The sequence below is a fragment of the Charadrius vociferus genome, unplaced genomic scaffold (genome assembly GCF_000708025.1).
Source record: "Charadrius vociferus isolate BGI_N301 unplaced genomic scaffold, ASM70802v2 scaffold324, whole genome shotgun sequence".
Classification (NCBI taxonomy): Eukaryota; Metazoa; Chordata; class Aves; order Charadriiformes; family Charadriidae; genus Charadrius; species Charadrius vociferus.
In genome coordinates this window covers 1,677,720-1,703,397 of record NW_009648041.1, presented here as the reverse complement: position 1 = coordinate 1,703,397, position 25,678 = coordinate 1,677,720, and the positions used below count along the sequence as shown (strand labels likewise).

General features: G+C 44.9%; 1 protein-coding gene across 8 annotated transcripts in view; it reads right to left on the bottom strand.

The window, feature by feature from the left end:
- Window positions 1-25,678, bottom strand: part of FOXP1 (forkhead box P1) — a 339,864-nt gene that overhangs the window by 2,559 nt on the left and 311,627 nt on the right. For 4 of the 8 annotated variants that reach the window (XM_009883574.1, XM_009883575.1, XM_009883577.1 and 1 more), the window contains 7 exons: window positions 24,937-25,020; window positions 16,055-16,256; window positions 15,875-15,954; window positions 15,111-15,212; window positions 10,319-10,440; window positions 8,109-8,178; window positions 4,288-4,454 (listed from right to left, as the gene is read on the bottom strand). In XM_009883574.1, the coding sequence (XP_009881876.1) occupies window positions 4,288-4,454; window positions 8,109-8,178; window positions 10,319-10,440; window positions 15,111-15,212; window positions 15,875-15,954; window positions 16,055-16,256; window positions 24,937-25,020 (827 nt within the window). Of the gene's footprint in view, window positions 1-4,287; window positions 4,455-8,108; window positions 8,179-9,770; window positions 9,941-10,318; window positions 10,441-15,110; window positions 15,213-15,874; window positions 15,955-16,054; window positions 16,257-24,936; window positions 25,021-25,678 lie in introns of all 8 variants that reach the window. The other 4 variants (XM_009883576.1, XM_009883572.1, XM_009883573.1 and 1 more) reach the window with 2 other exon arrangements.

Here is a 25,678-nt window from a genome sequence, read left to right as displayed (position 1 = left end):
TGCATACATTAACTTCTGGAGTTGTTAAGTGCTAGATCAAGTATTAACTGCACCTTCCAACCCATCCAACAAAGGACCAGCGGGGAGAAGCGATGCTGTATCCACATACCTTTTCCCTTCAAATTCACTAACACGTGTCCTTATCAACACATCCCTGGGGGCAAAGAGGTTTCTCTGCATGTGACACAATTTTTGCAAAAATTACAAGGAGACAGACATGGCTCATACAATTTTGACCTAATTGTTGAAAAAAGGGGGGGTAAAAAAAAAAAAGACTGGGAGGAGACGATTCAAATATGAGAGGTTAAGAATTAGCATAAGCACATAACAAGTCTAGCGAGCGGATCGCCGTCTCAGAGGTGTGCATGTGCTAACCGTCCCGGCGGCTCGTGGCCGCGAACGTGCAACCATGCCGATCATTTGCAACCAGAAACACTTATATTATGAATAGGCTGTGGGGCCCCTCACTTGGGAGAAAATATGAAATGGAAAACAGAAGAATAAGGGGGAAAGAGCGGCTACACATAGAGAGCGATAAAGCGTGTGCTACTCGGCCTTTATGGCAGCGATGTTTTTTACTGCTGTTTTAATTTAAAAGTCTTCCTTTTTGGCTTTCTGGTTTTGATGCTGGTGCCGGGCTTATTTTCGCCTTTTTTAAGAAAAAGGCAATATTGTTTTTGGAAGCGCAGATGGGAAAGTTTGCGAGGGGAGAGGAGAAGGCGCGGGGTGTGCAGCAGAGGCGGCCCCGGCACGCGGACGGGAGTTTCTCCAGAGGCGGATCGGGGTCCACATCTCAGCGTCCCACCCCACCGCCTCGCGCTGGGCCAGAAGCGGACGGGCGCAGATCCGATGGGTACTCGCTGGACTCGCAACCACCCGCGACGCGGTGGAAACTCCTTCAACGGTTCCCTAACCTTTCCAAAGCAAACTCTGCCCCGCTTCTGGTTTTGTTACCAAAGCAGGTGAAACCAGGTTGTTTTCACCCAGTTCCTCTTTGAGGTTTGGTGTGGTTCCCAGAAGTCAAAAAGAACAAAACTTGAGGAGTGAAAGGCAAAGCAAGCACCAAGTTATGAAAAGGGCCGCTCGACCCCGAGCGAGACAAAGCCGGAGAGGGCCACAAAGCCACGGGGAGGCACGGCCACGCCAGCCTCCGCCGGCAGCTCACGTGTTGGACAAACATCAGACAGCGGGCTTGGCAAAAACTCCATCCCCCAAATTAGGAGGGTTATCTGGGTAATACAGCCCCCCCCGGGGAGAGAGCTGCATGGAAAACAAGAAAAAAAAATTAGAAAAAAAAATTCAACTCCTTGTGCACTCCATCGGTCGTAACCACAAAGTGGCGTGTGAGGAGGAAACCTTACTGAATCTGCGATTTTGCTCAAGCATTTCAGAGCAACTGAAATAAATAAGCTTAAATAAGCTCAAAGGCAAAGCTCTATTTACCACCTCACCAAAACCCCAAACTGGGGAAGCAAAACTTCCTTTAGAGACTAAAGAATGCACTCTCTAAATTACAGAAAAGGTAAAAGCTGGGCTAGGCAAAAAGAGAAAAAAAAAGGGGGGTGGGGGGGGAATAAAGGGTTTCCCATTTCTTTTTTGTAGTAGGAGAATTTCAGCCCATTCCTTTTAAGTAGATGCCGGAGACTCCAGAAGGGGTTAACAATAAATAACCTTGCTGAACACAGATTCCCCTTCTTTTCACATCTGAGTAATTCTTTTGTTTGTCCACTCTGGGAACAGAGGAGTTTTTAATAAAGCTGACTGTTGTTTAAAGCCACTGAGTTCTGGTGGTGCACACAGCATGGAGTAGTTTGCTTTGTGGCTACCTTTGGAGCATATCAGGATGAAAGTGTTATGTCCCCAAGCTGTAATTATGCGACTACTTTCTAGTGTTTCAAAAGGAGGGAGAGAGAAGGGAAGAAAAAAAAAAAAGCAAAAAAAAAGCTGTGGTTCAATGTGTCATAAAAAGGAAACGAATGAGCGGTAATAAGACTTCAGCTAAAGTGTTAGACTTCTTAGCTGTCATGTTAACAAGGTCCTTTAAACCCTACAATAAAGTTTAAAGCTTGATTTATTCGAATATACTGAAATTGTTTAAAAAATAATTTGCATTGTGACACGGAAATCTGTTCTGAGAAAAAAATTGAAAATGTCATCAACAAAGCGGGCTGATGGAAAATAAGAGGTTGCACAGCGTCTGGAAATTTGCCGTTGACTCAGGATTTTATTTAGTAAACAGGGTAAACCCCGCAACCTGTGAACTGCGTTCTGTCTGTAGATCCCTTCAAACTATTTAGAAATGCCTTTTTAATGGGGAAGCTCAGAGGCTGGTATTGGAACATCACCCGGCCACATTTTACTTAAGCAAAAAGAAATGTTCAGCGGAGAACACATATATTATCAATTCTGAGAAAATGAAAACACTCAGGAAACAATCATTTCCATATTACAACAGAAAATTGGATTTTCTGGTGAATAATGAAAATGAGGCATCCCTCCCCCCGTCCTCCTCTCTCTGCAGTATTTGTTCTGTGCCCCTCACCTTGGTATCAATGCGCTAAGAGATGATTATTAAGTGCAACAAAGGCCACGGCTATGCAGAGTTCTGCAAGATGTCCTACCCCGTTTCAACTCGGTTATTTCTCCCTCCTTGCCGTCTCTTCAAAGACAACGAAACCTTAGGTGAAATGAGAAGTCCATGAACTACGCTCGCCTTGAACTTGCAAAAAAATAATTACTGGGATTAACGCAACATCATAAACGTTCATCCCTGTCTGTTTGGCCGGGAGAAACCCTTGGGAGAAGTCTTGTTTCTGGAGAAAAGCCACGTCCCTCCACTCCTCCTTCACGCCGGCCCTGCGTGGTCACGGGCAGAGGATAACGAATTGTGACTAAAACTGCCTCAAGATGAATCCGTCTGCGAGAGACGGAAAGTGTGTCATGCAACGCTACTTTGGGAGAGATAATTAATACTGCACAAACAATCACTGGAAAAGCTAAACACATTATTTGAATGTTTTGAAGTAAATGGTAAAAGACAATGTTTAAATTAATTATTAATTAAAAATGAATGTTGCCATCTTTAAAGATTTTTTTTTTCAAAGCACTTTGTGCACTGATTTAAAATGCTGCAATATCAAAGTATCCAGAGCCTCAGATTCCTTCGTGCCCCCTCCCCTCTGACAACACATTATGCAGGTGGGAAACTTTTTTGCCATTAAATGCTAATTAGTTTCACAACTAATTACTACCGTGGTATTAGGTTAATGTTTTTCTACTTTCTGATTTAGACTTACTTCTATAAATCCCTTATTCAAATTACTTTGAAGTAAGAGACTACAAATTAGTTCTCTTTTTAATGCGTAATGTGAGCCGTGGCAAGTCAGCCCGTAATTTCACAGCCCGTTTTAAGGAAGAGGCAGAAGGAAAAGCAGCGCAGCTCCTGCGCACGGTCACTCCCACAGGTAACCAACCGCTCTGCAGAGTTTTCAGAGAACTGCAAGACTTATAAACCCCAGCCTCCTCGCCAGCTGCCAATTACCCGGTATGTAATTTCAGGGGAGGGGGAGGGGGGAGGAATTTATAGCTTTGCAAACTCACTCAGTCACCCCATAAATACCGAACACACCCATCGGGGCATCCCACCCTTCCTGCCTTACCCTTTCCTGCGCCAGCGCGCTGCCCCGGTGCCATTCACGTTGAGCAGGGACGGCGATCCCCCCGCTACTTCATGAGGTTATATATGCACTCATTATACTGCCGTCTGTTGCTATAATGCTCCTATTAATTTTCCTTTTGATATTTTAAGAGCAATCTATAAATCACACAAGACCTTCACGTGTGCCATCGTTAATGCTGAGCAAGACCGTTGTGTGTCGAGCGGACTTTTGCAAACCCACCAAACAAGCCCATTTCCCAGCTCTGCCCCACCGGCACGCTTGTCGCGTGGACCGAAGGGAAGAGAAATCAGATTTATTTTTTTTTTTCTCCAAGAAAGCAGTTACCTGTGAGGGTTTGAAGGGTTTGAAGAAGAACATTGCAAACAAGTTAACAATTTTATAGCTCTGTGTGCTCTGCGAACTGGATTGAGCTGATGGATTCTAGGTGGAAGTTGGTGAACGGCCCTTTTATGTTCTAATCAACCTAAGCGTGTCCCCAGATGGAGATGTGTACTCTTACTGCTCCATCCATGAACCTCAGGAACCAGCCACGAAGGCCTCCAGAGCCACACTTCAGCAGATGGTAGGACAACATCTAGAATCACACACGCGCCTCCGCCGTACTTACATTGCTTGCATAGGGGAACGTCCTGGACTACTGTCACTCCCGTTACTGTTCGTATGCTCCATTGCACCATTAAGCTCTTCCCTCATCGCGTTGGCTAAATTGCCCAGAGTGGGATTTCCCATGGAAGCAGTAGTGTATAGAGGTATACTGTTCTCAGCCATTGAAGCCTGCCAGGGACACAAACAAATAGATGAAGAGCCGTGACTAACATTTTTATACATTGCACAACACGCTCACTCATTCCGAAACGTTCTCCACATTTACCTTATTTGCAATTACCGTTTTTTTTAAATATTGTGCTTTCTGATAGGTATTACCCCGATTCCACCAAGGGAAATTTAACATCATTTACATCTGGGTTAAAGCATTCATAGCTGTATTGGCTTGTGAGAAGATGGAGCTTTCCATTCCCTATTTGGAATTATACCCCCTGGAAAAAATAAAACGTCTTGTTCCTATTTTCATTTTCCAAAATTATGTTTGGGGCTTTGGTTGTTTTTTTTTTTTTTGTGGTGTACATTTAGGTTTGGATTGCGTTTTTAATGAAACAGGGAAAAAAAATCAGGAAGTTGCTCAGCTGATAACCCTTTCCCAGCAGAGCAAACGGGCAGCAAGCAGGAGGGCAGCGTTACCCAGCTTGGTTTTTCTCGTGACACAAGTGTGAAGCCGCAGTTTGCACTAACCGGATGAGTCTGAGTTGCACTGATCCACCCGAGAGCTGAACCAGTTCGTGTGAAATTTTTTAAGCCTCAGCAACTCAGCTCTTACCTCTTAGCTATTACAGACCTGACCACTTTATTTCGATTTTTCCTCGTTCTGAAGAAATACCATGCAGAGGCACACTGGAGTTAACTTTCTAAATGGAAATCTTTGTAGGAAGAGAATGAACTGTTAAATATTTTCCTTCTGATTCCCACCGTTCTGCCTGCTAGTATTTACTGTGTGTCAGCATTAGCTCATGTTGACGGCACAGTCCTGTGCCCGGCGCGGTGGTGGTGGGAGCGCGGGAGCCCGCAGCCCCGGAGGAGCCCAACGTTTGGGCAGGGATGGGATGCACGGCTTTTCCGAGGCCGTATCGCCCAAGGACTCTTGAAGGACGTTTAACCATTTCACCCATCCCAGCCGGATCCGGCTGACATCACCCGCAGCTCTCGGAGCGGTGTCACCGCCGGAGAGCCCCCAGACGTTGGCTCGGCAGTGCTCAACCTGCGCCGGGGGGAGGTCAGCCGGCTGCGGCGACGGAGCCAAAAAACCCAACAAGACTCCAGGTTTGCGCGACGCAAACCCTGCCCGTGGGAGGGGAATCCATGCAAATGTCCTCCCCACCGCACGCTCCCGCCTGCTCCTCATTCGTGGGACAAAACTCCTCGCTTGTTGCCATCCCAGCCGAGTCGGCAGAGATTTTTCCAAGCGAGTGGAGTCAGAGCCCGGGTGAGGGGAGCCGGGATGGGAAGGGGGGGCACGGCCAGCCCTGACTGCGGCATCTTCAGGAGCACGGCCCCTTTTATTCTTCCTTACGTTGACCTCTCCATGTGCAGCCCTATGTGTCACACGTGATTACAAAAGCTATTCTAACGGGGAGGATTATTTTTATCTTCTCGATTCAACAACCGGCAAACTCATTGTGATTAGGGGACGCAAAGAATGGTTCACATTTCCTGCACTTGGGCAAAATAATGACTCAAGTTCTTCACCCATAGTGATAACTTGTAATTGCAGTAAAGCGATTTACTGGGGGGGAGGTGGGACACGAGGAGTATCTGCTATAAAGATAATAATAGGAAAGGGGGGTGTTTTGGGAGCCCTTGGCAACCCGCTGGGAAAAGAGAGCACTGGTGGGAGCTGGAGTCCCCGTACCTTCCACACACAGAGCGTGGAGAGAGCCGCTTCTTCTCCCTGGCCACGAGGGAAAAAAGACGGAGGAGACGTCAGAGGGGTCGAGGTGAAGGAGAGGGGCGGCTCTGCCACCCCACAGGAGAAGAAAAAACCATCCTGCCAGCCCGGCGGCACACAGCACAGCGTGCCGTCCCCCGGAGAGGCGGCCGCTGCGCTCACAGGGATGCGCAAAGAGCTGGTCTTTGCCAAGGGAATGCTGCTCGTTAATTATTAATTAGACCCAACGTAGGAACTAGCAGGCAAAGCGGCCTTGCGTCCTAGGAGGAAGGTTGTTGCCCAAGCGAGGTCCAAACTGCCCACGCAGCATTGGCTTCGCTCAAACCCCTGTAGAGGTCCCGCTGGGATTCTGCCTCCAACATCCAACGGGGAGAGAGGAGCGAGGAACCTGCCGGTGTATTTTTAACCTAAACGAGGACCTGTCTCAGGGCAACGAATATTGTTCACCCCCGTTTATTAGAGGGGCCACAGCAGTAGCAAATCTGGCCCAGGCTCTGCTCTCCGTCAGCTCAGTTCACACGATGCTACGGGGCATGGGGAGGAGGGGGGCACAAGGACATCCCACTTCCAGGAAAAGTGGGAAATGGAAACAGTTTGGAGGTTATCACAAAAGACAAGAATGGATGGAGATGACGACAACGACACGTGTTTCAGAAATAAAACACGAACAGTTCCGTATGATAAGCATATTAATTGAAATTAGTCACATAGTTAACAATGTGAAGAAACGCAGGATCGTTTCACTTTTGCCTTTCAGCCTCATGAATGTAAAATGTGCTTGTAATCTTAATACTATTCAAGAGACAAAGCAGTCTTTAAAAATCACACTTCACAAGACTCAAGGGAAAATAAGTTACTAATGAATGGTATTTACAGTTGCTTCATTTAAACATGCTTTCATTTGATTTTCAGAAGTTACTGCATAAACTCAAATAATTAGAAGAAATGCAGAACATCGCTTTTCCCCTAATAATCTGTTTCTTGGTTCTGAAAAGAGAAGCCTGCTAAACCTTCTACAAAAAGCGGTTGCCCAAGCAAATACCCATGGCCATCGGTGAACTTCTCGACACGCGGCTCTCAACAAACGAGCGGGGTGCAGCCATAAATTCACACTGTATGGGAGAGGCTTGAACCCCCCCCCCAAGCACACGAACCCCCCTGCAACTTCAGGGCACGGGAACGCGTTCCTATCTTTGGTTCGTACAGCAAATATCGACTTTACCTGGGGTTTTGGAGATAGACTCAGGAATTTGTAAGACAGGGGGAAAAGAAATGCCAACCTGGTAACGCAGCACATGAGAAAGGGCCGGAGACGCGCACACTTTTAGGCTGCAAGTTACTAATTGTGCACTGACACTTTGTGTATTTCTACATCGTGAAAACCCAGAATTTTTTGTCTTACAATTACAGTACAGCTTAAACCAATAAAAACTATCTTTTTTTTTTAATAGGAATTGCGACGTTTATTTTTTTACCAACAATAGGAAGATATGCAAAAATAACCCTTAAAAGAAAAGGGGGAAAAATGATCTGCTTTCTCTTTAAACCCATGAACAATAGAAGGTCACGTGCCGCAGTATCCTATCATTCAGCACATTAATAGCTGTGCTAGAGTAATTACACTTGTGGTATTTTTGCCTCAAGTGAAATTCTGAAATAAGAGGATGGAAATTATGATACTGCTGATAAATATTAATAAGTGAACTTTTAATTTTTTTGCCACAATATTCAAAATGCTAAGCATCTAGCTAATGCTGAAGCAGCCTGATATGTGTTTGCCTCCAGGGACTATGATGCTTTATGCACTTAAGAAAAAAGTTTAACGGAATTAAAATTTAATATCTAATTAGAGCAAGGCTAATATATTTTGAAATGAGTGGGGAAGACACACGCCTCTGTTGCATATTTGCTACAGTCATTAATCTTACCTGTAAAGCAGCATTGAGAGGTGTGCAGTAGGTGTGGCTGGTCTGTATGTTTTTAATAAGAGAAGGGTTACTGCATAAGAAAAACATAAAAAGGAGAGTTAAATGCAACCAAGTTCTGTGCGAGCGTTTCAAGCATGTAATGCTTCCTCCCACACCAGAAAACTAGAGCTGAGAATGTTGTTCCACACAAGTTCTCTTTCGTTACACTTTTGGGTTTTTTTATTTTATTTTATTTTTAATTTAAAGAATATATCTGAGTTTTAGGCAACGGTTATCATATTTGCCTTTACTAAATAAGGAACATCATTATCTCTCGATGTTACCTCGCCATGTGTTCTACTACCCTGCGTTAGTAGCGCATCTTGGCATCTCTGCTCATTTTAGCTGTGTTCAGGAGAAATTCTCCAATATTCGTCGTGTCTGGGAGCCAGTTACCATGTAAAGGTCCATCGTGAGGAGGCTATGATCAAAAGCATCACGGGACATTTTAAATACTACTCCATGCAAATTATTCTCAGAGTCACTGGCAGCGGAGTCCCTCGCAATAAAGTAGGGGACCGCGATGAGAGAGGGTTTGAACCGCGTTATTTCTTGCCAGGCGAACGGCGAGTGGTCCCGGTGAGGGACCGCCACCGCCACCACCCCCACCAGTCTGGGGCAGGTACTGCTGCACCGCAGCGGAGCGGTATGGACCGTGCAAAACAACACGCTGCCCTGAAGGCCATTTTAATAAAAAAAATATTCTGGCGTGCTATTTTGGACTCTTACTTTAGTGATCTTAAGTTTACATAAGGGCCCAGATTTGAGGAAAATCAATGCCAAGCATATCCGCTCTCTCTTTAGTGGGCATCTAAATATCACTGGTTCCTCCACAGGGGGAAAAAAAAAGCTAAAAAAAATAATCAAATACAAACTAGATAAACAGTGCCAATGCAAAAAAATCTCCAAAAAGTTTTATCATTCGCTGGGCATTATTTATTTTTTGAGTTTTGTTTTGTTTTTGTTTTTTTTTTTAACGTGGAAATAGATCACGGTGAGAAGAGTCTTAACTAAGCCCCTCCCACTGGGACCAGCAAGGATCAGTTGTCCTGGAGAGATGGCCTTCGAGTAAAGGTCAGAGAAAATTGCATTGGGAACCCCCGGAATATTTGTGCGTGGTTGTTGTCGACCCAGGACGGCCTGTTCATTACAACCCTTCCAGCTGGTCTCACTGCACTTCCAAACTTTTCAAAGTTAACTCAGAGTTTCTGTCTTATAGGCACCTTTCTCCCTCTCTCTGATTAAGACTTGCAAAACAAGGCATACGACTGAAAGCAAAGGAAAATATCAGAATTAAAACTTATCTGAAGCCTTTCCTGGCATATATCTGTCTTCCTGACAAGTCTACAGCAGCATATCTGCACTAGCGCGGATAATTACTTTAGTCTACATCGCACTATAAACAAATGCTATAACAAACATGTCAAAGTAGAGTTATTACTACAGGCACTTGGATTATCAGAGTAGGACACACAAAATACACATAACAACCAAAAATTTAGTTTCTTTAGCAGCAAAGGTGATGTCACTATTTTGTGAAATGCAAGTCTACATGAGATGGGTAAATCATGCAAAGCAAAGCAACAGCAGAAAAAAAAAATTAAAGCAAGTAAAAGCTCTTACTGTGCAACAAGCTCGCCAAAGTTTTCATCAGGGCAGTATTTTCGAGGACGGCCTCGTTGAATATGACGGCCACGTTTAAACTCTTCATCATCAACAGTCCAAAAGGACCCAAACTCATCCTCTACTCTGATAAAGCACTTATGCAGTGAGAGGTTGGTGCGAATGGCACCCTGGGACAAGAGCAGCAGCAAAGGAGATGAAGTGGAAACAAAGGGACACGGGATCGGGGACAGAACAGACATCAAATACAGGGAAAAGGAAAAAGAAAATAAAATGCAATAAGCATAAGCAAATGGTTTGTGAGGGTTAATATGCATTGCCACCTAAAAGCTACTAGCATGTGATGCAACAAACACCAAGCAAGCAGGGTCAGGGTACTGGTGGGCATACAAACAGTAGTGATGAGATGTTTGTCTTGGTTTCCCTTAACTGAAACAATGCGAAACCACCTGTGGTTGGTCTAACACCAGCTAGCAGCCAAAAGCCTCTACGTTAAACTGTAAGCATGATCCAAGCTAGGCTAAGAAGTTCAAACATGGTGGACATACCCACTGATCTTTTGTGGCCTTCGTTTTTGGAACTCTTGTTCATCCACTGTCCATACTGCCCCTTTAACGTTTTCTACTCGCACAAAACACTTGTGAAGACTAAGATTATGACGCACTGCATTCTGCAGCAAGTATAAAAGAGAAAACACTCAAAAACTTTCTATGAGAAAATGCTCATCATTGTCCAAGAACAGCAGCACAGTCAGCTTGACAGTCCTCATTTTGCAATGTTAAGCCCCTTCCCCTCCCCACACCCGCTTGCGTTCCCCGGCTCTTTACATCTTATTTTTGCAAAGACAAAATAAATATCAAAGCTTAAACCCAAGATTAGCAATTCAAGTTATTCTTATCAATTACCCCCAGTGTGAATGAGAACAGCCATCGTTTTCAGCATGCACGTTGTATAATACGGCACATTTCATACAGAACACAAGAGGAACATCGCTTCAACATTTACAAAACAAATATATACGCCCTGCAAAGAGAAACTTCTCCTCTCCTGGAAAAGAAAGCGGTTAGAAAGAACAGAAAGGATTCCGTCTAAGTACAGACGGCTCGATTTAGCAGAGCGGCACTGGAGCTGGTGCTGCTGCGGTTTCCCACAGCTGGGCTAATGCGAATCAGGTGCCGAACCTCCATCCACACCCACGGCACGGACCGGGGGCTCAGGGGGCTCAGCAGCACCCCACCGGCCGGCACGGCACCGACTCCTGCCTCCGCGGCTTGCTCTTATATGGAAGTTGGCTCCTATTTCTGGCAGACTACTGTACTGACTGATCTGAGCCTCTGCCAAGTAAAAACATGAGGAGGGCTCTCCGAAACAAAGTGATAATATCCCCACAGCTCATCACCCAGAGGGACCAGCGCTCGTGGCATCCGATGCTCAGATGTCCTCTCCGCAGCTCGGCGCCAGGGAAGGATGAGCCCGGCCAACCCCTCCGAGGCGCTCGGACCGTTGCTGAAGCCGGACATAACGAGCCACCTCGCTTCGTCACGGCAAGCTGGTGGCTTTTCCGTCCCTGCGCCCTCTGAAACGGTGCCGAGAGGCTTGTTATTCCTCAGAGGGAGTGCCGTGCTCCTTCCCCGTTTTAGGGGTTTTCTGAGCGAATACCCTACTACAAAGCCACTCGAATTTGTACATGGAGCTTGTCCCCAGCGCTGCTGAAAGGGGTTCGGTAAACAGGGAAAACAGAAGAAGCCATTTGCTGAAAATATGCAGGCGAACAAACTCCATCCATCATCACTGGCACCATTGATTTAGTCAATCTGGTTGACTCGTTAGCAGGCACAATGCCAGCCAAACACATGGCCTGGGTCTAGGCAACCAGGACACTACAATTCTTTTTCCTTCCATCGTCATTGTCGTCGTCTTTTTTTCTTTTTTTTTTTTTTTTAATGAACATCGGGTCGGGATGGTGAAAAGGAGCTCTAATCATGAATGTCTAAATCACTGCGCAAACAAAGGGTACGCACAGCGCATTTGTCATGTAAATTAAGAGGCAGTGGTGTGTGTGTGTGTGTGCCTGGGAGGGGAAAGCTAAGAAGAGTCTTTTGCTACTTTTCCATTTCCCTGTGACGCTGGCACGGTCCCCGCGCTCCCGTCCCTGGAACAGGGGTAGAGTCGGGGCTCAAACCTCAAACCACCTTTGCTCAGCAGATGCTTTGAGCGCAAACACGTCTCCTCTGGCTGTAGGTGCCGTATCTCGGCGCTTCGGCTTTTCCACACATTCATGTGCTTGCGAACCGGTGGAAAAATAAACCTTGGATACGCTTTTCCTCGCAGCAAGGGAGAAATCGAGCAGAAAGTCAAGCTGTCCATCAGGGCTGCTTCTTTCTGCCCTTACTTTCTTCTGTTCTTATTTTTTTTAATTATTTTTTGTTGTTGTTGTTGTTTCCTCCCACCTCTCCCAGATTTCACTACTGTCAAAAAACTTTTGGCAAAATCCCCGATTTTGAGGTAGAGGAAAAACATGCGAACGCCCCACACCTTACGGGCTAAAATCAGCCAGCTCAGCAAGCGCTGGTGGGTGCCGCGCTCCTGCAACCCGACCCAGGGCTGCCGGCCCACATCTGGGTAACTCAGGCAGTTTCCTGTGAAAATGGGAACACTGTCAAGTCTGGAGCAAAATGTAAGAATAATAACACTATTTCCCCCAGCGAAAGCCGATCTTGTAGTTCATACGGCAGTTGATCAAACGGGCACAGCGAAGTTCGGGAAGTGAGTCCTCGGATTTTGTAAACAGTCTCTAAATACAGGGTTGAGCAGAAATATTTGTGTTCTTCTTTAAATAAATTTAATGCCGGAGAAATACCTTACAGTCTGTTCTTGCTGTCTTGAAGTCAACGTGCAACTGATGGTTAAGGCCGCTGGATCGGGCTCTCGCTGAATACGTTGAGACAGACAAGTTGCCTATTTGCGAGATGTCCACGAAGCGTTTCCCTCGCTTTCTATTTTCCACATGATCACTTATTTAAGGAATTCACGGCAGGACAAAAAAAAAAATTGTTTTGCTTCCCCTGCCTCTGGATACTTGCTATCTAACAGTTTTATTTGAACAATACCCCAACGTTTCGGAGCCACACCTGCAGCCCGTGCCTCATGGCTGCGACTCAGTGCCAGCAAATTACTCCAAAAAATAAAAGCAAACAGACATTGCCTCTGACCTGTCAGAACCAGTTCACAGTGCTCCCCCAGCAATCAGCTTAACAGAAAAATTAGGAGCTATTATTGTAAGATTATATATTTACCTTGTTAAAAATATTTGTATGCAAGCCACTTTTGCAGAAAAATTACCCTGAACATGCCTGAATGTAGTAAATGAAAGGGTTTGTTATTTTAATAACTGCTCAGGCTCTGCTGTACTGCATTTTGGAAAAGAGGTTCATTTTTTAAAGGTCTTTATTCCCGCACTCTTCTCTGTTTCTGAAAGAGGGCTCAGGGAAGCTTGCCCACACCAAAACCTGACCCTAAACTTGGGGAACAGTGACCCAAACGCCCCCTAGGCATTAGCTGAAGGTGAGAGCAAATCAGCACGTATATATTCAAATTATCCTGATTCTGCAATTAGCCCCTTGTGCTCGTTCTGCGCCCCGTGGGCTTCCCGTCATGCCAATCCAGAGCTGCATTTTCATCCCCGCCGTTCCTGAAGGCTGGCATAAATCTGAGCAGTCTTCAGCACGAAAACCCGCATTACTTCAAGCAGTTGCCAATTTTGCTGGCGCTGGTGGGACCTGGGGTGAAGCTTCTCTTCCCGGGTAGGTGAAGCAGGACCCGGGCACCTGCACAAGGTCAAGGGGTCCAGGAGGGGTCTTCCAAATGGCACCTGCCTCCCCGGGATGCATCTTGCCCTTCTGCAGCTCAGCCTCTCTCCTCCTCTTCTGCAGAAGCAGACTGGAAGCGCACGTGGCTTCTGGGACTGGATTTTACGTGATGCACAAAGCTAATTCCTAAAACTCGCCTCGCAGGAGACACGGCCAGGGCTGCCGGCTGCCTCCTTCCACTCCCTCCTCCACTTCCCTTCCCTTTGCTGCTGGAATTAAATAGGATTTTTACTTCAGCACCCACACCTGCAGCTGCTGAAAAGTCCCACTGGAACCACTCCAGCAGCAAAAGACAGGCAGGTCTAAAAGGATCTTAAATCAGGGAAAGTTAATTTCCTTTCTGGATAGTAAGGAAGCTGCGAAGTGAAACGCTGCTCATGTTTTCCAACTGCAGTGAAGAATCAAAGCAGCGATCACAGAGACTTTTCCTGAACCTAAGAGCTTCTAGACCAAGGTTGAAAATGTACGAAATTGTGCTGGGACCTCAATTAAAAGCAAAACATGCTACTAAAACCCACACTAACTTCCAAGACCATTTTTAGCTCCATCCTCTGAAGGAATTAATCAGTCTGGGACAGGAAAAACAGAAAGAGCGGATGAAACAGCTTGTATGGGACACATTCACCTGACCTGGTCATGTGGAGTTGTTTGAGAGCAACAGAGTTGTTGAGATTAAGAGAGGCTCAAAGTACCGGGGGTGCAATTTTCACAGTGATACAAGATCCTGTGATTAGATTCATTCATTTGTAGTTGCACTAGCTTCAGAAGCCAGTGTGGCTGTTATAATGCTGTATATAAGGGAAGGAGTGGCCCCTCAAAATAGAAAATAAAATTAACTCCCCAGACCTCTTATCTAACAGTATCTGAGATGGTTATGGTAGGAAATTAAAGCGCCAAATATGAAGTTAAACACATTTCTTATTGTGAGGCTTGCTTCTTGCCTATTATGTTGAATAAGCCTCTGCTGTGTAATTAAATAAAAAAAAAAGAGGAAGTTTATAACGGATCTGTGTATGTAGTTAAGAGTCAATTGATTGAGCGAAGAAATCCACTGATCTATAGATCTCAGGAAAAAAAGTGGCTGTTGTGATTACAGTCTACATAACTGAAAAGACAAACAGTGTATCTTCTACTGACACAATAACTTTACCTCTTTTTTTTTTTTTTCCTAATACGTTCCAGCTGAAGGGCTTGAGTTTCACTGCTAGCAGCAACCACACAGAGGAACTCGTGGCATAATCACAGAACATAAAAGCCAATAATGGGGATTCAATTAGTGGTTTTCAAAGGCAGAAGAATTTTTCTGCCAAATATCAAATTGTTCCTGCAGATAAGGCACCCAGTGTGTGTCACAACTGCCGATCTAAATTTTCATGTCCACATGTCGTTACAATTTGTTATGTCATCAGCAATGCCTATTCTGTACATGTCAGATATCAAAGGCACGAGGCGCGGGCGGGCTGAGGCTTACCTTCCACGTCGCCGCGTTGCGTCTGAAGTAAGCAAACATTCGCGTGAACCAGTTGTAGATTTCATTTAGTGTTAGCTGTTTTTCTGGAGATTCGAGGATGGCCTTGTGAAGCAAAGCGATTGCAAGGTGAGTTGCGAACGCACCCGTACAGAATACACTCACGGTTTTATTTTACCAAATACAAAAAGGAAAGAAAGGAAGGAAGAAAGAAAGAAGGAAAGAAAGAAGAGATTTGGAGCAAAAAATCCAAAGGAGGGTTTTCACAATATGAACTAAGATTAATGGCTGTATTTAACAGTTCAATGGCAAAATTCAAAATGGAATTATCTAATTGTTTTGAGTTTTTATTTCTGTTTCCTTACAGAAATATTAATTTATTAGTCATTCATAAAGCAGAATCAAAGAGAAATGCAAAACATTTCACTAGCTGATTAAAGCTCAGTAATTATTTAGAGCTCAGATTAATTCTAGGGATCAGAGATTACTGTAGCTTGTGATAATTGACTTGCCATCTTTAAACAGGCTCATTTTCACTGTTGTGTGAAATGAATTTCCTAATAATCACATCGTATTGTAATACTTAATCAAAAGCAATTATGTTATATATTGCAGTTCTAAAAACCCTTATAGTAAAGGTTTGAGCATTTGAGCACGCTTACATACCAAAGGTTTGAAAATCTATTTAATCCAGAGTGTGCACATATAGGGAGATATCTTTTTTTATTTTTTTCCTAATCCAAATGCGTGTGTTTGGCTCAGCTTACCTGTCTAATTAAAGATGCGTACGTGAATGGTGGTCTAACTTCTGCGTTCTTATAAAATTCTTGGTTCTGGGCAATATCTGCTAAATAAGAGCAGTTGTTCTGTTATCATCACAGCCGCCAGGCTGCGAGCGCCAGCAAGCCGCCCCGACCGAAGGGGCTGCGCCACCGGAACCCCTTTACCTGAAGAAATGGGGACGTTGTATTTATCCGAGTACCGCCTCCGGATGGGTCCCACGTTGTGCATGCTCGTGGTAGTGATGACCGACGGTCCCTGCGTGACGGGAGTGATGGGCGCAGTCGGGGTGGTGGGAGTATGAGGTAAGCTCTGCGGAGACGCCTCGGATGCGGTCTTGGAAAGCGTGACGCTCGATACCAGATTCAGCTGCGGAGGGAAGGATGAGGATTTCGTTACAAACGGCATTTCTGGCTCATTAACAGCTGCAGAGAAAATTCTCGATAACGGGGTCTTCCTCAGTTCGAAGCAGGCAACAGCCTGAGCGCTCGCTTCGGCACAAAGTGCTCTTGTAACATCTCCGTTAGGAGCCAGTAAAGGGGAATAAATATATACGTTTCCGAACAGGTTTTAAAAAAAAGAATAACGTACGTAGCCTGCTGCCAGAACTACAATCGTGGATTTTTATCTAAATCTTAAAACGAGATCTCACACAGTACATAATCATTTTAATATTTTATTTTAGTTCCATTGTTTCACAATCTAACCCCCGCACGTCTCTTATTTCCATGCTATCATTATGCACGGCTTCTAATCAATCTTCTTGGATATTTCATTGAAGGCATCAGGCTTAAAATAAAAGGCAAGACTTTCCTAGGGACGTACTAGGGAGAAATGCAATCTCTCTCTTCAGCATTTGGGTCCTGTCCCCCCCCACCCCCCTCCGTTCATCCATTTTAAAAGCAAAGCCCAGAGTAGGTTAACACTGGAATAATTTAATTAATCACACTGCATGAAATACTGCAAGCATTCAGCCCAGCAGAAGTGGCACCACTCTTACTTCTTTTTTTTCCCCTTTCCTCCTAGGAGGGAAGGCAGCAGCGTTACCTGCACGAAGCCCGGTCCCGCACAAATGGCAGCTCGCCAGAGCCGCCTCTAAACCACAACTGCCTCTGGGACTGCGGATCAAACCCAGCCCCAACTCAAGTGTTTTCGATACACAACCCTATTTATATAACCAGCATCCACATTCCTCCCCGACCCTTTCTTTTTTGCCCTACGACGCCCTTTGAAAGACGATGCTCCCGTCTCAATAGGTCACTCTGAAGTATTTTAAACAAACAATCCGATCTCTTAACTACAACATCAGAAAAGACGACCGAGAAAAGGGCTCTTTGACTACTTCCACATTTCCTTCCCTTAGGCGGTTTTGCCAATAATATTGGTGAAATCCTGACCCCATTGAAGTCGGTAGCAAAATTCCTACTGAATTTAACAGGGCCAGAATTTTACAACTTTCGTTCGCGATTAAAATTCCTTTTTGCTGGACATTAAACCTTTTCAGATGAAGGCAAGGCACACTACTCGGCTATGCCCCCAAACAGCTCATGTTTATCCATAAGGCGCTGTATTAATTTTCCTCCTATGAAAGTAACTAGATAAGAAAACTCCCATTAGCATCACTCGTATGAGTTAATAGCCACAAATAACATTTCTTTATAAAAATAAAAGGATTTATCCAAAACAAAGGTAGTGGAAAAGAAAGGGCTCTAATATTACACAAAGGATGCCAACACAAAAAAGCCCATCGCCCACAGAAAGGGCTCAGCTGAGCGACAGATAAACCGTGATTGCTTTTCCCTCCCGACGGCAGAGGCAGCGAGCCGAGGGAAGCCCCACCACGAACGCCCGGTTCCACCGGCTCCAAGGCAAGGAGGTGGCGAGCAAACACCCATCCTTCTGCCCAGGTGCTCACAAACCACGCTTCGCCTTCCAGCGGGAAATATTTAACGCTTTGCGGCGAGGCCGGAGAGCGCGGACCCAGCGAGGGATGGCGAAAGGCGGTGAAATACGGGTATTGATCTCCCGGAGGCTCCTCCCGCACCCGCGGGAACCGCTAAATGCAGCCCGGAGGTCGGGAAGCGCCGCGGCGCCGGGCACCGCCGCCACGTGCCGCCACCCAGAGCCCGGTCCGTTTGTTGACTGGCGTGATTTAAAGACGCTGATTAGGGACACGTATATAGTAATGTCTCCCTGTTATCCATCTATCCATCTATTACATATGATAAAAGGACCAGTGACGATAATAACAGTACAACTGACAGGTCTCACCATGAAATTAAATCTACTGTATTTTATCTCAGTTTCTAAATGGACATTTTAACAGTCCAATAACCGCGAGCAAATCTGCATCAATTTTAAGTGCCGGTCTCCAGCGCCGGCTCGGCAGCCGGGCCCTCCTGTTGGAAAGATCACTGCTCGCGCTTCATCATTACGGCTCCAACTACTCCATTTCAAAAGAGCCCCCTTCCTTTTTCAGCGTGTAAAAACTTAACATTTAATCTGTTTCTACTAGGGAAGCGCGAGAAAGGATCCGCAAAGGTCAGCGTTCTCTGGTTAAAGAATTTGAATCGAGTTAAATTTCTTTAGGCTTTTCAGCGTAGGTAGCAACTAGGAATAAACACAGAAGAGGACGAGCAAAGGGGGGGGGGGCCTTTAACAGGCTTGACAAATGACACTGTGATTCACACCCACTGCTGGGCTGCCACTAATAAGCTACAGAGGAAGCAGCCAATCTCAGCTAATTACCAGATAAAATTGTATTGTAAGGACTCTAATTAGGAGATGCTTATGGAGGTGATCTAATGATTAAACGCTGCATCCGAGTGACCCCACCATCAATGTGCAGCGGTGCAAGATGTCACCGGAATATTTTGTAGAAACAGTAATTTTATTTCAAGGAGGGGAGGCAGTAATATTTGTAATAATGGCTATGAGGTAAACTAATTAAAAGACAGTTCCTAAAGGAAGACTGTGGCTTTGAGCAGCTGTGGCCGTTCCAAAACAAAGTGCCAAATCTCAACAGAGGAGCTGCAGTCAAGTGGAAAATTTCTGCCTGACCTCTGCTCTCGCTATTAATTTGCAGGAAAACTAATGACACATATACATATTCCCACAAAATTGTTCTAATTGCTAATTTGCCAAAGGAGCCCAGTTTCCAAATTAAACATGACTGCAGTCTGTGAGGAAAGAGAGAACAAAAAGCTGGAACGCAGCGAGTGTGCTGCGTTTCACCTCCGACGACCGTTTGCGAGCCTGAACCAACAAGTTAATGAAACACGACCTTGTCGATCGCGAGCGAAGTTTTTCCTTTTTCCGCGTTTTATGTGATGACACTCTCCTCTTCCAGCCGGGGTCTGATCCCTGCCGGTGCCGATACCGAAACCCAAGCTCGAGTAAGGGAGGAGAGGGCTGCGCTCCCTCCCTGGACCCTCGCTGCTGCTTTCTTTGTTGCCTCTATAGCACGAAGGCTGAAAAATCGGTTGTGAATTAGAGCAGAATAACAAATTATGAATGGTGTTGGTTTTGTTGCCATCTTGAATTATTAACCTGAATGGTAAACTATTAAATCTTAATATTGGCATCAATTAGAAACGTGAAAGCGGCGGTGGGTGATTGTGCAGGGCAAAGATCAGGGAGGGACCAGGCTGGGAGGGTTTCTTTTCCTGATGGAAACTCGACACGGTTCCTCCCTGTTTGCATTTTCTATTTAAAAACAAGTTACTATGATTAGAAAAGTTGTTCGCGTTGGTATTTTGCAGACAGCCTGTTTCCCACATACTGTAATTTTTGGATGAGGTATGATTGCTGTCGGAGGGGAGGGAGCCTAACTCCCGGAGTCAGCACTTCAACGAGCAACAACTCTTGCACCGCAACAAGGCACAACGTGGGGCACTCCCCAGGTACAGAGAGTACAGGAGAGCACAGCCCCTGCACCAAAGAGTTAAACGCTCCTGTAATGTTTGTACTGGGGATGGGGGCAGGGAGGACTTCCTCCAGCCTTAAAAACAAAACAAAACAAACCCACCCCAAAACCCAAAAACAAGAAGGGGGAAAAAAAAAACACAACAGAAAAACCACCGAACTCCACAAGTTTTAGGTCCTAAAACTATGCAAATTCAATCACTGAACCTTGTTGGGTGCTTTGCTCAGTTTTGGTTTTTGAGAACATTTCCTTGTACTATTTTAACTTAATCATAAATGCCAGAATTGTTTCAGCGTTCAATATCCTGCTTAGGATTTTATCAACCTTCCCTTTCAAGAAATAGTCATGTCTTCCCATGAAAGGTGAAGACTGAGTCATTTTCTTTTTTTTTTTCCTTTAGATATAAACAAGGCAGAGAGGTAACCCTCTCCTTCACCCCGTAAAACAGATTTCCAGTAAGTGGCTCTCCATTAGGGCTCAGCCCGATTTCTTTTTGTGTAAACATTTTACATGACAATAGCGGCTGCACATAAAAAAGACTCCAAAACTCTTTTAAAAAAGAAACAACGAAAAAAATTATCTAGATATTTCTAAGCATCACGGTGGGGCCATACCCACTGCTGCAGGGCAGCGACTCCTGCGCGATGGATGCTGCCGCTCCGGCCCCAGCTGGGGCTGAGGGTTTCTCTGCACCGAGTTCCTGGGACTGAAACACTCCGGAGAAGAGATTCCTTTTCTTGACGCCGAGGGTGGGAGAGAAAGCTGACGCTGGGCCTAAAACTTCGTTAAATGCTGTGTCTTCCTCTCCCGTCTCAGCCTGGACACATTAGTGTATTAGATGCAGAGCCTGGCAGGCAGCAATCACTTAGCAGGTGTTGTTATTGGCAGGAACACTAAGGAAACCGAAGCTGAGGAGTGAGACTTAATGAAAACCAGTATATAAAAACAGCTTTTGTTGTGCTTGAGAATCTCTCTTTATTGCTGCGTTTCGTTATTTTCTCAAACTATAAAGTACGGCTACAGCAGCTAAAATGCTCAGTCATTACCTCAACAGTTAAAAGACTATTTTTTTTTTAATGCTTTGTTATTACAGTTGCTAAAAACAGTATTTCAAAACAATCGTAACTGCTATGGTTAGGGTAAAAAAAATACATTAAAGAAGGGATATCTAACAGTGCATTTTATTTAAAATGCCAAAAGTTTCTTAAAAAGTTTTCTGTCTATTTTTAAAAGACAGTTATAGCGCCTAGTATGCAGAATTACTTGTTGGTTGATGCTTTTTCCTTTTCCTTCCCTTCCTATGAGCTTCGACGTAAGTTAATCCCCCAAAAGAAAGCACAATTTCCATTTCAACCTATTATGCTGATCACTAACACCAATGAAAACAGCATGTAGGGGAAGGTATCTTAATAGCAAATCCAGAAAGAAAATTCTTCAAAAATTGTTGTTCTGGCTTTTGTGTCGTGTTTTTTGGTTTTGGGCGGGTTTTTTTTAACTTTGAAAAAAGTTCGCCTTAGAAAAATGTATCACAGCATATTCTTTCACATACAGCTCTGTTCTCACTTTATTCAGGTCCTTCAGTCTCACCAAAACAACACACCCAAGCGGCAACAGGAACACCTTTTCCTGCTCCGAGCGTTAAGTTGCGAGATATGTCCATTTTCTTTTAAACTGCTGCACTGCTGGGAATTTTAAGTATGAAACTGGATGTTTATTAAAGGTGGCCCTGAGCAGTGCCCCGGCTCCTGATGTGCTCTCCCTCCCCAGCCCGCTCCTGTCCGCCCAGCAGCTCCCCAGCAGCAGGGGAAGAGCTGCCCCTGGAGAACCCCAAGCATCAACAGCGACCTCCCCGCGGCCGTACCTACCTGCCAAAGATTTAGGCCACTACACTACGTAAGAATGTGCTTTGATCTCATCGGCTTTAATAGGACTAAAGAGCTTTACCGAACAGATGTCTCGGTGGACCGGTGTGGTGACATGCACGGGCCACCCCACCACCCTTGCCAAGGTCAGAATTACTGCACGGAGCTAAAGGCACCCCAAGGTGGGGATGTGATGGATGGACATGGCTAGACGGGACGAGCAACCCTTCCCTGAAGCTGGGCGAGTCTGGAATCGACACACAACCACTGAGAACCTGGCTGTGGTCCAACTGGTCCAAAACCACCCGCTCAGCTACTGCCAGAAGCCCAAAAGGCAAAGAAGGTACCAATGGTCAGTCTGGATTACAAATGGCACGTGGTTAACACAGACGCTCAGTCACCAATTTTACCTGCCAGCACGAAAACAGTTTAAAAACAAGCACTAAGATCCTTTAAGCAGAATAAAAACATTTCCTCAGTCATGAAAAGGCTGTAATTTTAAATCCCAATTCACTGCTATGTTTGGATTCGCAGCCGCTCTTTCCTTTAAAATCACCGATGTACGGTAATATATTAATTCTAACATACACCTTGCATTAGTTATGTTGGCAAAAAAAAAAAATTAATTACTGGATGTAAAGAATACTTTGCACTGCAATAACGGTCATCAGATCTTTTTACCAAAGTCCTATCCCACTGAGTTAAAAGGACCGGGGTCTAGCACAGTCTATGCAATGCCTGTGTATTTTTTTCACTAGGAAAGCACAATTTATGCAAAACACTATACTTCTACATTTTATAATTAATTTTCAAATGCTTCACCTATACATATTTTAATAATTTCTGATTTATCAGATGGTATCTATAATAAATTTTTCTATATTTCAATAAATGAAAAGAAGGCAGTTTCAATCCAACAACAGAGTGCCACACAATATAGGCCTGTCAGGCACCAATTTTTACTTCTAACATGTAAGTTAAAGGATAAGGAATTTATAATGCTGCCTGTGAACGAAACCACTTTTCATACACAAATGTGATCTTTTTTTTTCTAAAGGGTAATACAACAGTACATTTACATAAACTAATCCAAACAATCTATGTATTTGACAATGGCAAACCTCACACAGACTGCCTATTGTTGGTTTACATCTTGGAGTTCTTTATGTTGGCTTGTAACACTGCTCTAGCTGTCAAAGGTTTGACTTGGACTCTAAATAAATGGTTATAGAAGTGCTGTGCAGCGATATTGGACTTCTTTGCAAAAGAAAACCTGCTGTGTATGAATTCAAAAGCTATTAATTTTTCAGTCAAAAATATTCATGCCTATTTCTTTTAATAAAGAAACACTGTGCTGAGCAACTGAGAGATAATGTTGACTAGTGGTACAGAATTTTCAATAGAGCAGTTAAAAATAAATTTAGTAGGAGGTCCCCAACAAAGCTATAATTTTCCAGAATGTAAAACATTTTTAATACTAATCAAGACAGCCCTTCTCCCCCTGCGTTCTTTTTTTTTTTTAAAAAAAAAGATATTTTTTTTTTTCCCCACTGCTTTTCCCTGTTTATTAGCTGTTAACACTAATCTTCATGGCGACACCGCCTGGTATCTCCTTAGCCTACAACACCCGCGAAAGCTTCCTGCCCTCCGCGGCTGAGCATCGATCACGAGCTGCCTTGCCAAACACCGCTCGCCTTCTCATGATTTCCTCCCTTTAGTTTTTAATCCTTCCTCCTGAGGGGCACCGCTGTTATGAAAGGCCTCAAGGCAGAGTGCTTTGAGACTCCCAGATTATTCCGCTGTTTTAATTTTTAATCCAGTAAGAGCTATAGAAACCAAACCTCCTCCCCATTCTGTTGGGTCTACGTACTTTGCCAACAATGCGCTGAAGCATTTGCATTCAGGCTGAGATGGAGGCGAGGAACCAGAAGAATGCTATTTTTATAGACACTGTAAGTAGTTTCTACTCTAGAGGGCTGGTATCCACCGGATCAAGCAATTTTCGGCATCTCAACAGCTTAAACGGAAGGGTTTATACCTACCACTCAACTCTCTCCAAGAAGGCACCGAAATTTCCCGTTGACTTTGACATCTGCTCCAGTGTTGCTGAAAAGCCTGCAATTTTCTGTCTAGTAGCCTCCCTATGCACTTCTGCAGCCATTTATTTCCAACTACATGGAAACTGAGAAATCCTTTTCTAGTAAAAATGGGTGCGCGAAGTGTTTAATGATTTTATGTTCTCTGTCTCTGTAATGTGTTCTGTTTCAGACATTAATTTTGTCTACCAACTGCATCTTGGCAGGCTACCATATTTGCTGGGTTAATAGTCTGACTCCTTTTTATTTCTATCACCATAAATCACACATATATGGGCGTGTGTTTGCTTTATTTATAGAAAAAAAATCAGTCAAAACAGATAAACCAATACTTTGTCATTATGCTGCATCATTGCATATTGATTAAAATTGCTAGTACTAACTATAGATTGTCAACGCTCAATTAATTTTCACACAATGACTCAAAGCAAAATCAAATAAAGCCAGTGTACCTTTAAATCTTACAAATCTTAAAATCAAGAAGCAAAGCACTCTCTCCATTTTGAATAATCATTGGAAGCTCCGAGGAACATTTTCAGCATTAAGAGGTTGGGAGAAAACAACAGCTGAAGAAGAGTCATTTTGGTCAGGGGACGAGAGGGTGGATTTGCCCGGGTTTGGGGGTACCCAGGAGCTGCCTTGGGCTACAAAGCCACTTGCTTCCCCCGCACCCCCTTTTTTAAAGGGCAATCTGGGCCTGAGAAGGTTTCCCTTCTCAGTTTCAACAGTGTAAAACATGATACTGGGTAACCGTGATTATCATCAAAACGTGCAGCTAGAGTCTCTTCTACTGTAAATGTCTGTCACACGGGGAGAAAGAAAAATAAATACACTAAATATAATTGAATTACATCTCCTTCCTAACACTTCCTAAGATTTCATGCAAGTTGGACTGATGCAAAGCAAGTTACAGGCCAGTATGCGAGGGGAGGAAAAGGCCCAGTGCATCAGCTTTAGAGCAAAACTTCTTTCAAACTCCCTGAAAAGAGGGGAACGACGATACCCGGGTCCCCGTGGCGGTGCCTCCTGCAAAGCGGCGCTTTGCATCTCCTCACCCCGACCAGCCCCGAAGCGGGCCACGCTTCGCATCACAGGCTCCGGTGGGGAACAGGAAAGAGAGGTTTGTTGTGAGGTTTTGTTTGCTTTCGGCACAGTTCGGTACTTACGGGCTGAGGGGTGGCTTTTGGTTCAGTTGACTTCACATGCAGGTGTGTCATCATGGCTTGCAGGCGCTCTTTATCTTTTGCAAGCTGAAAGGGAGGGGGAAAAAAAAAAAATCCTCTGTTACTCCTACGAATAAAAGCCAACCTCTGCTTATTCCTAATCAAACAGCTGGCACCGAGGCAGGAGACAGAAGAGTTTTATTGCTGAGTAGTTTGGAAATTGTATATGGTCTGTTCGTGAGGTAAAGCTAACGCGTGGTGCTGGGTGTCACTGTTTCCCAAAGCAAAATGCATTAGCCCTCGAGTGAGAAGAGCTAGACCTGCCGGCACCAAGAGCTTCACTCTAGCCCTGACAGCTAAAAGACAACAGTGAATCATGTTTATTAACCAGCCCCACTCCAGCTCCGGAGGCGCAGCAGAAAGCAAGCGAGGCAGCGGCTCCGAGCGGGGTTTGCCTCCTTCCAGACCAGACAACGAGCAGCACAGATGGACCGCGGCTTTTACGTCACGTACAGGCTCTGTGGCATGTGCAGCAAGCGCGGAGACAGCGGTGGTTAAACCACACGAGGCACCTCCACGGGGCACGGCGGGCGGCCCCGGCTCTAGAAAACGCCTTGCTTTTACTTGAGGAGGTGGCACAGCCCCTCGGCCGGCCACCGTGGGCTGCCAGGCTGGCAGCATCCGCAGGGGCACCCCTGCGTGGGGCAGGAGCCGCAGCACCCCTTCGGGGTATGGCCGAGGGCAG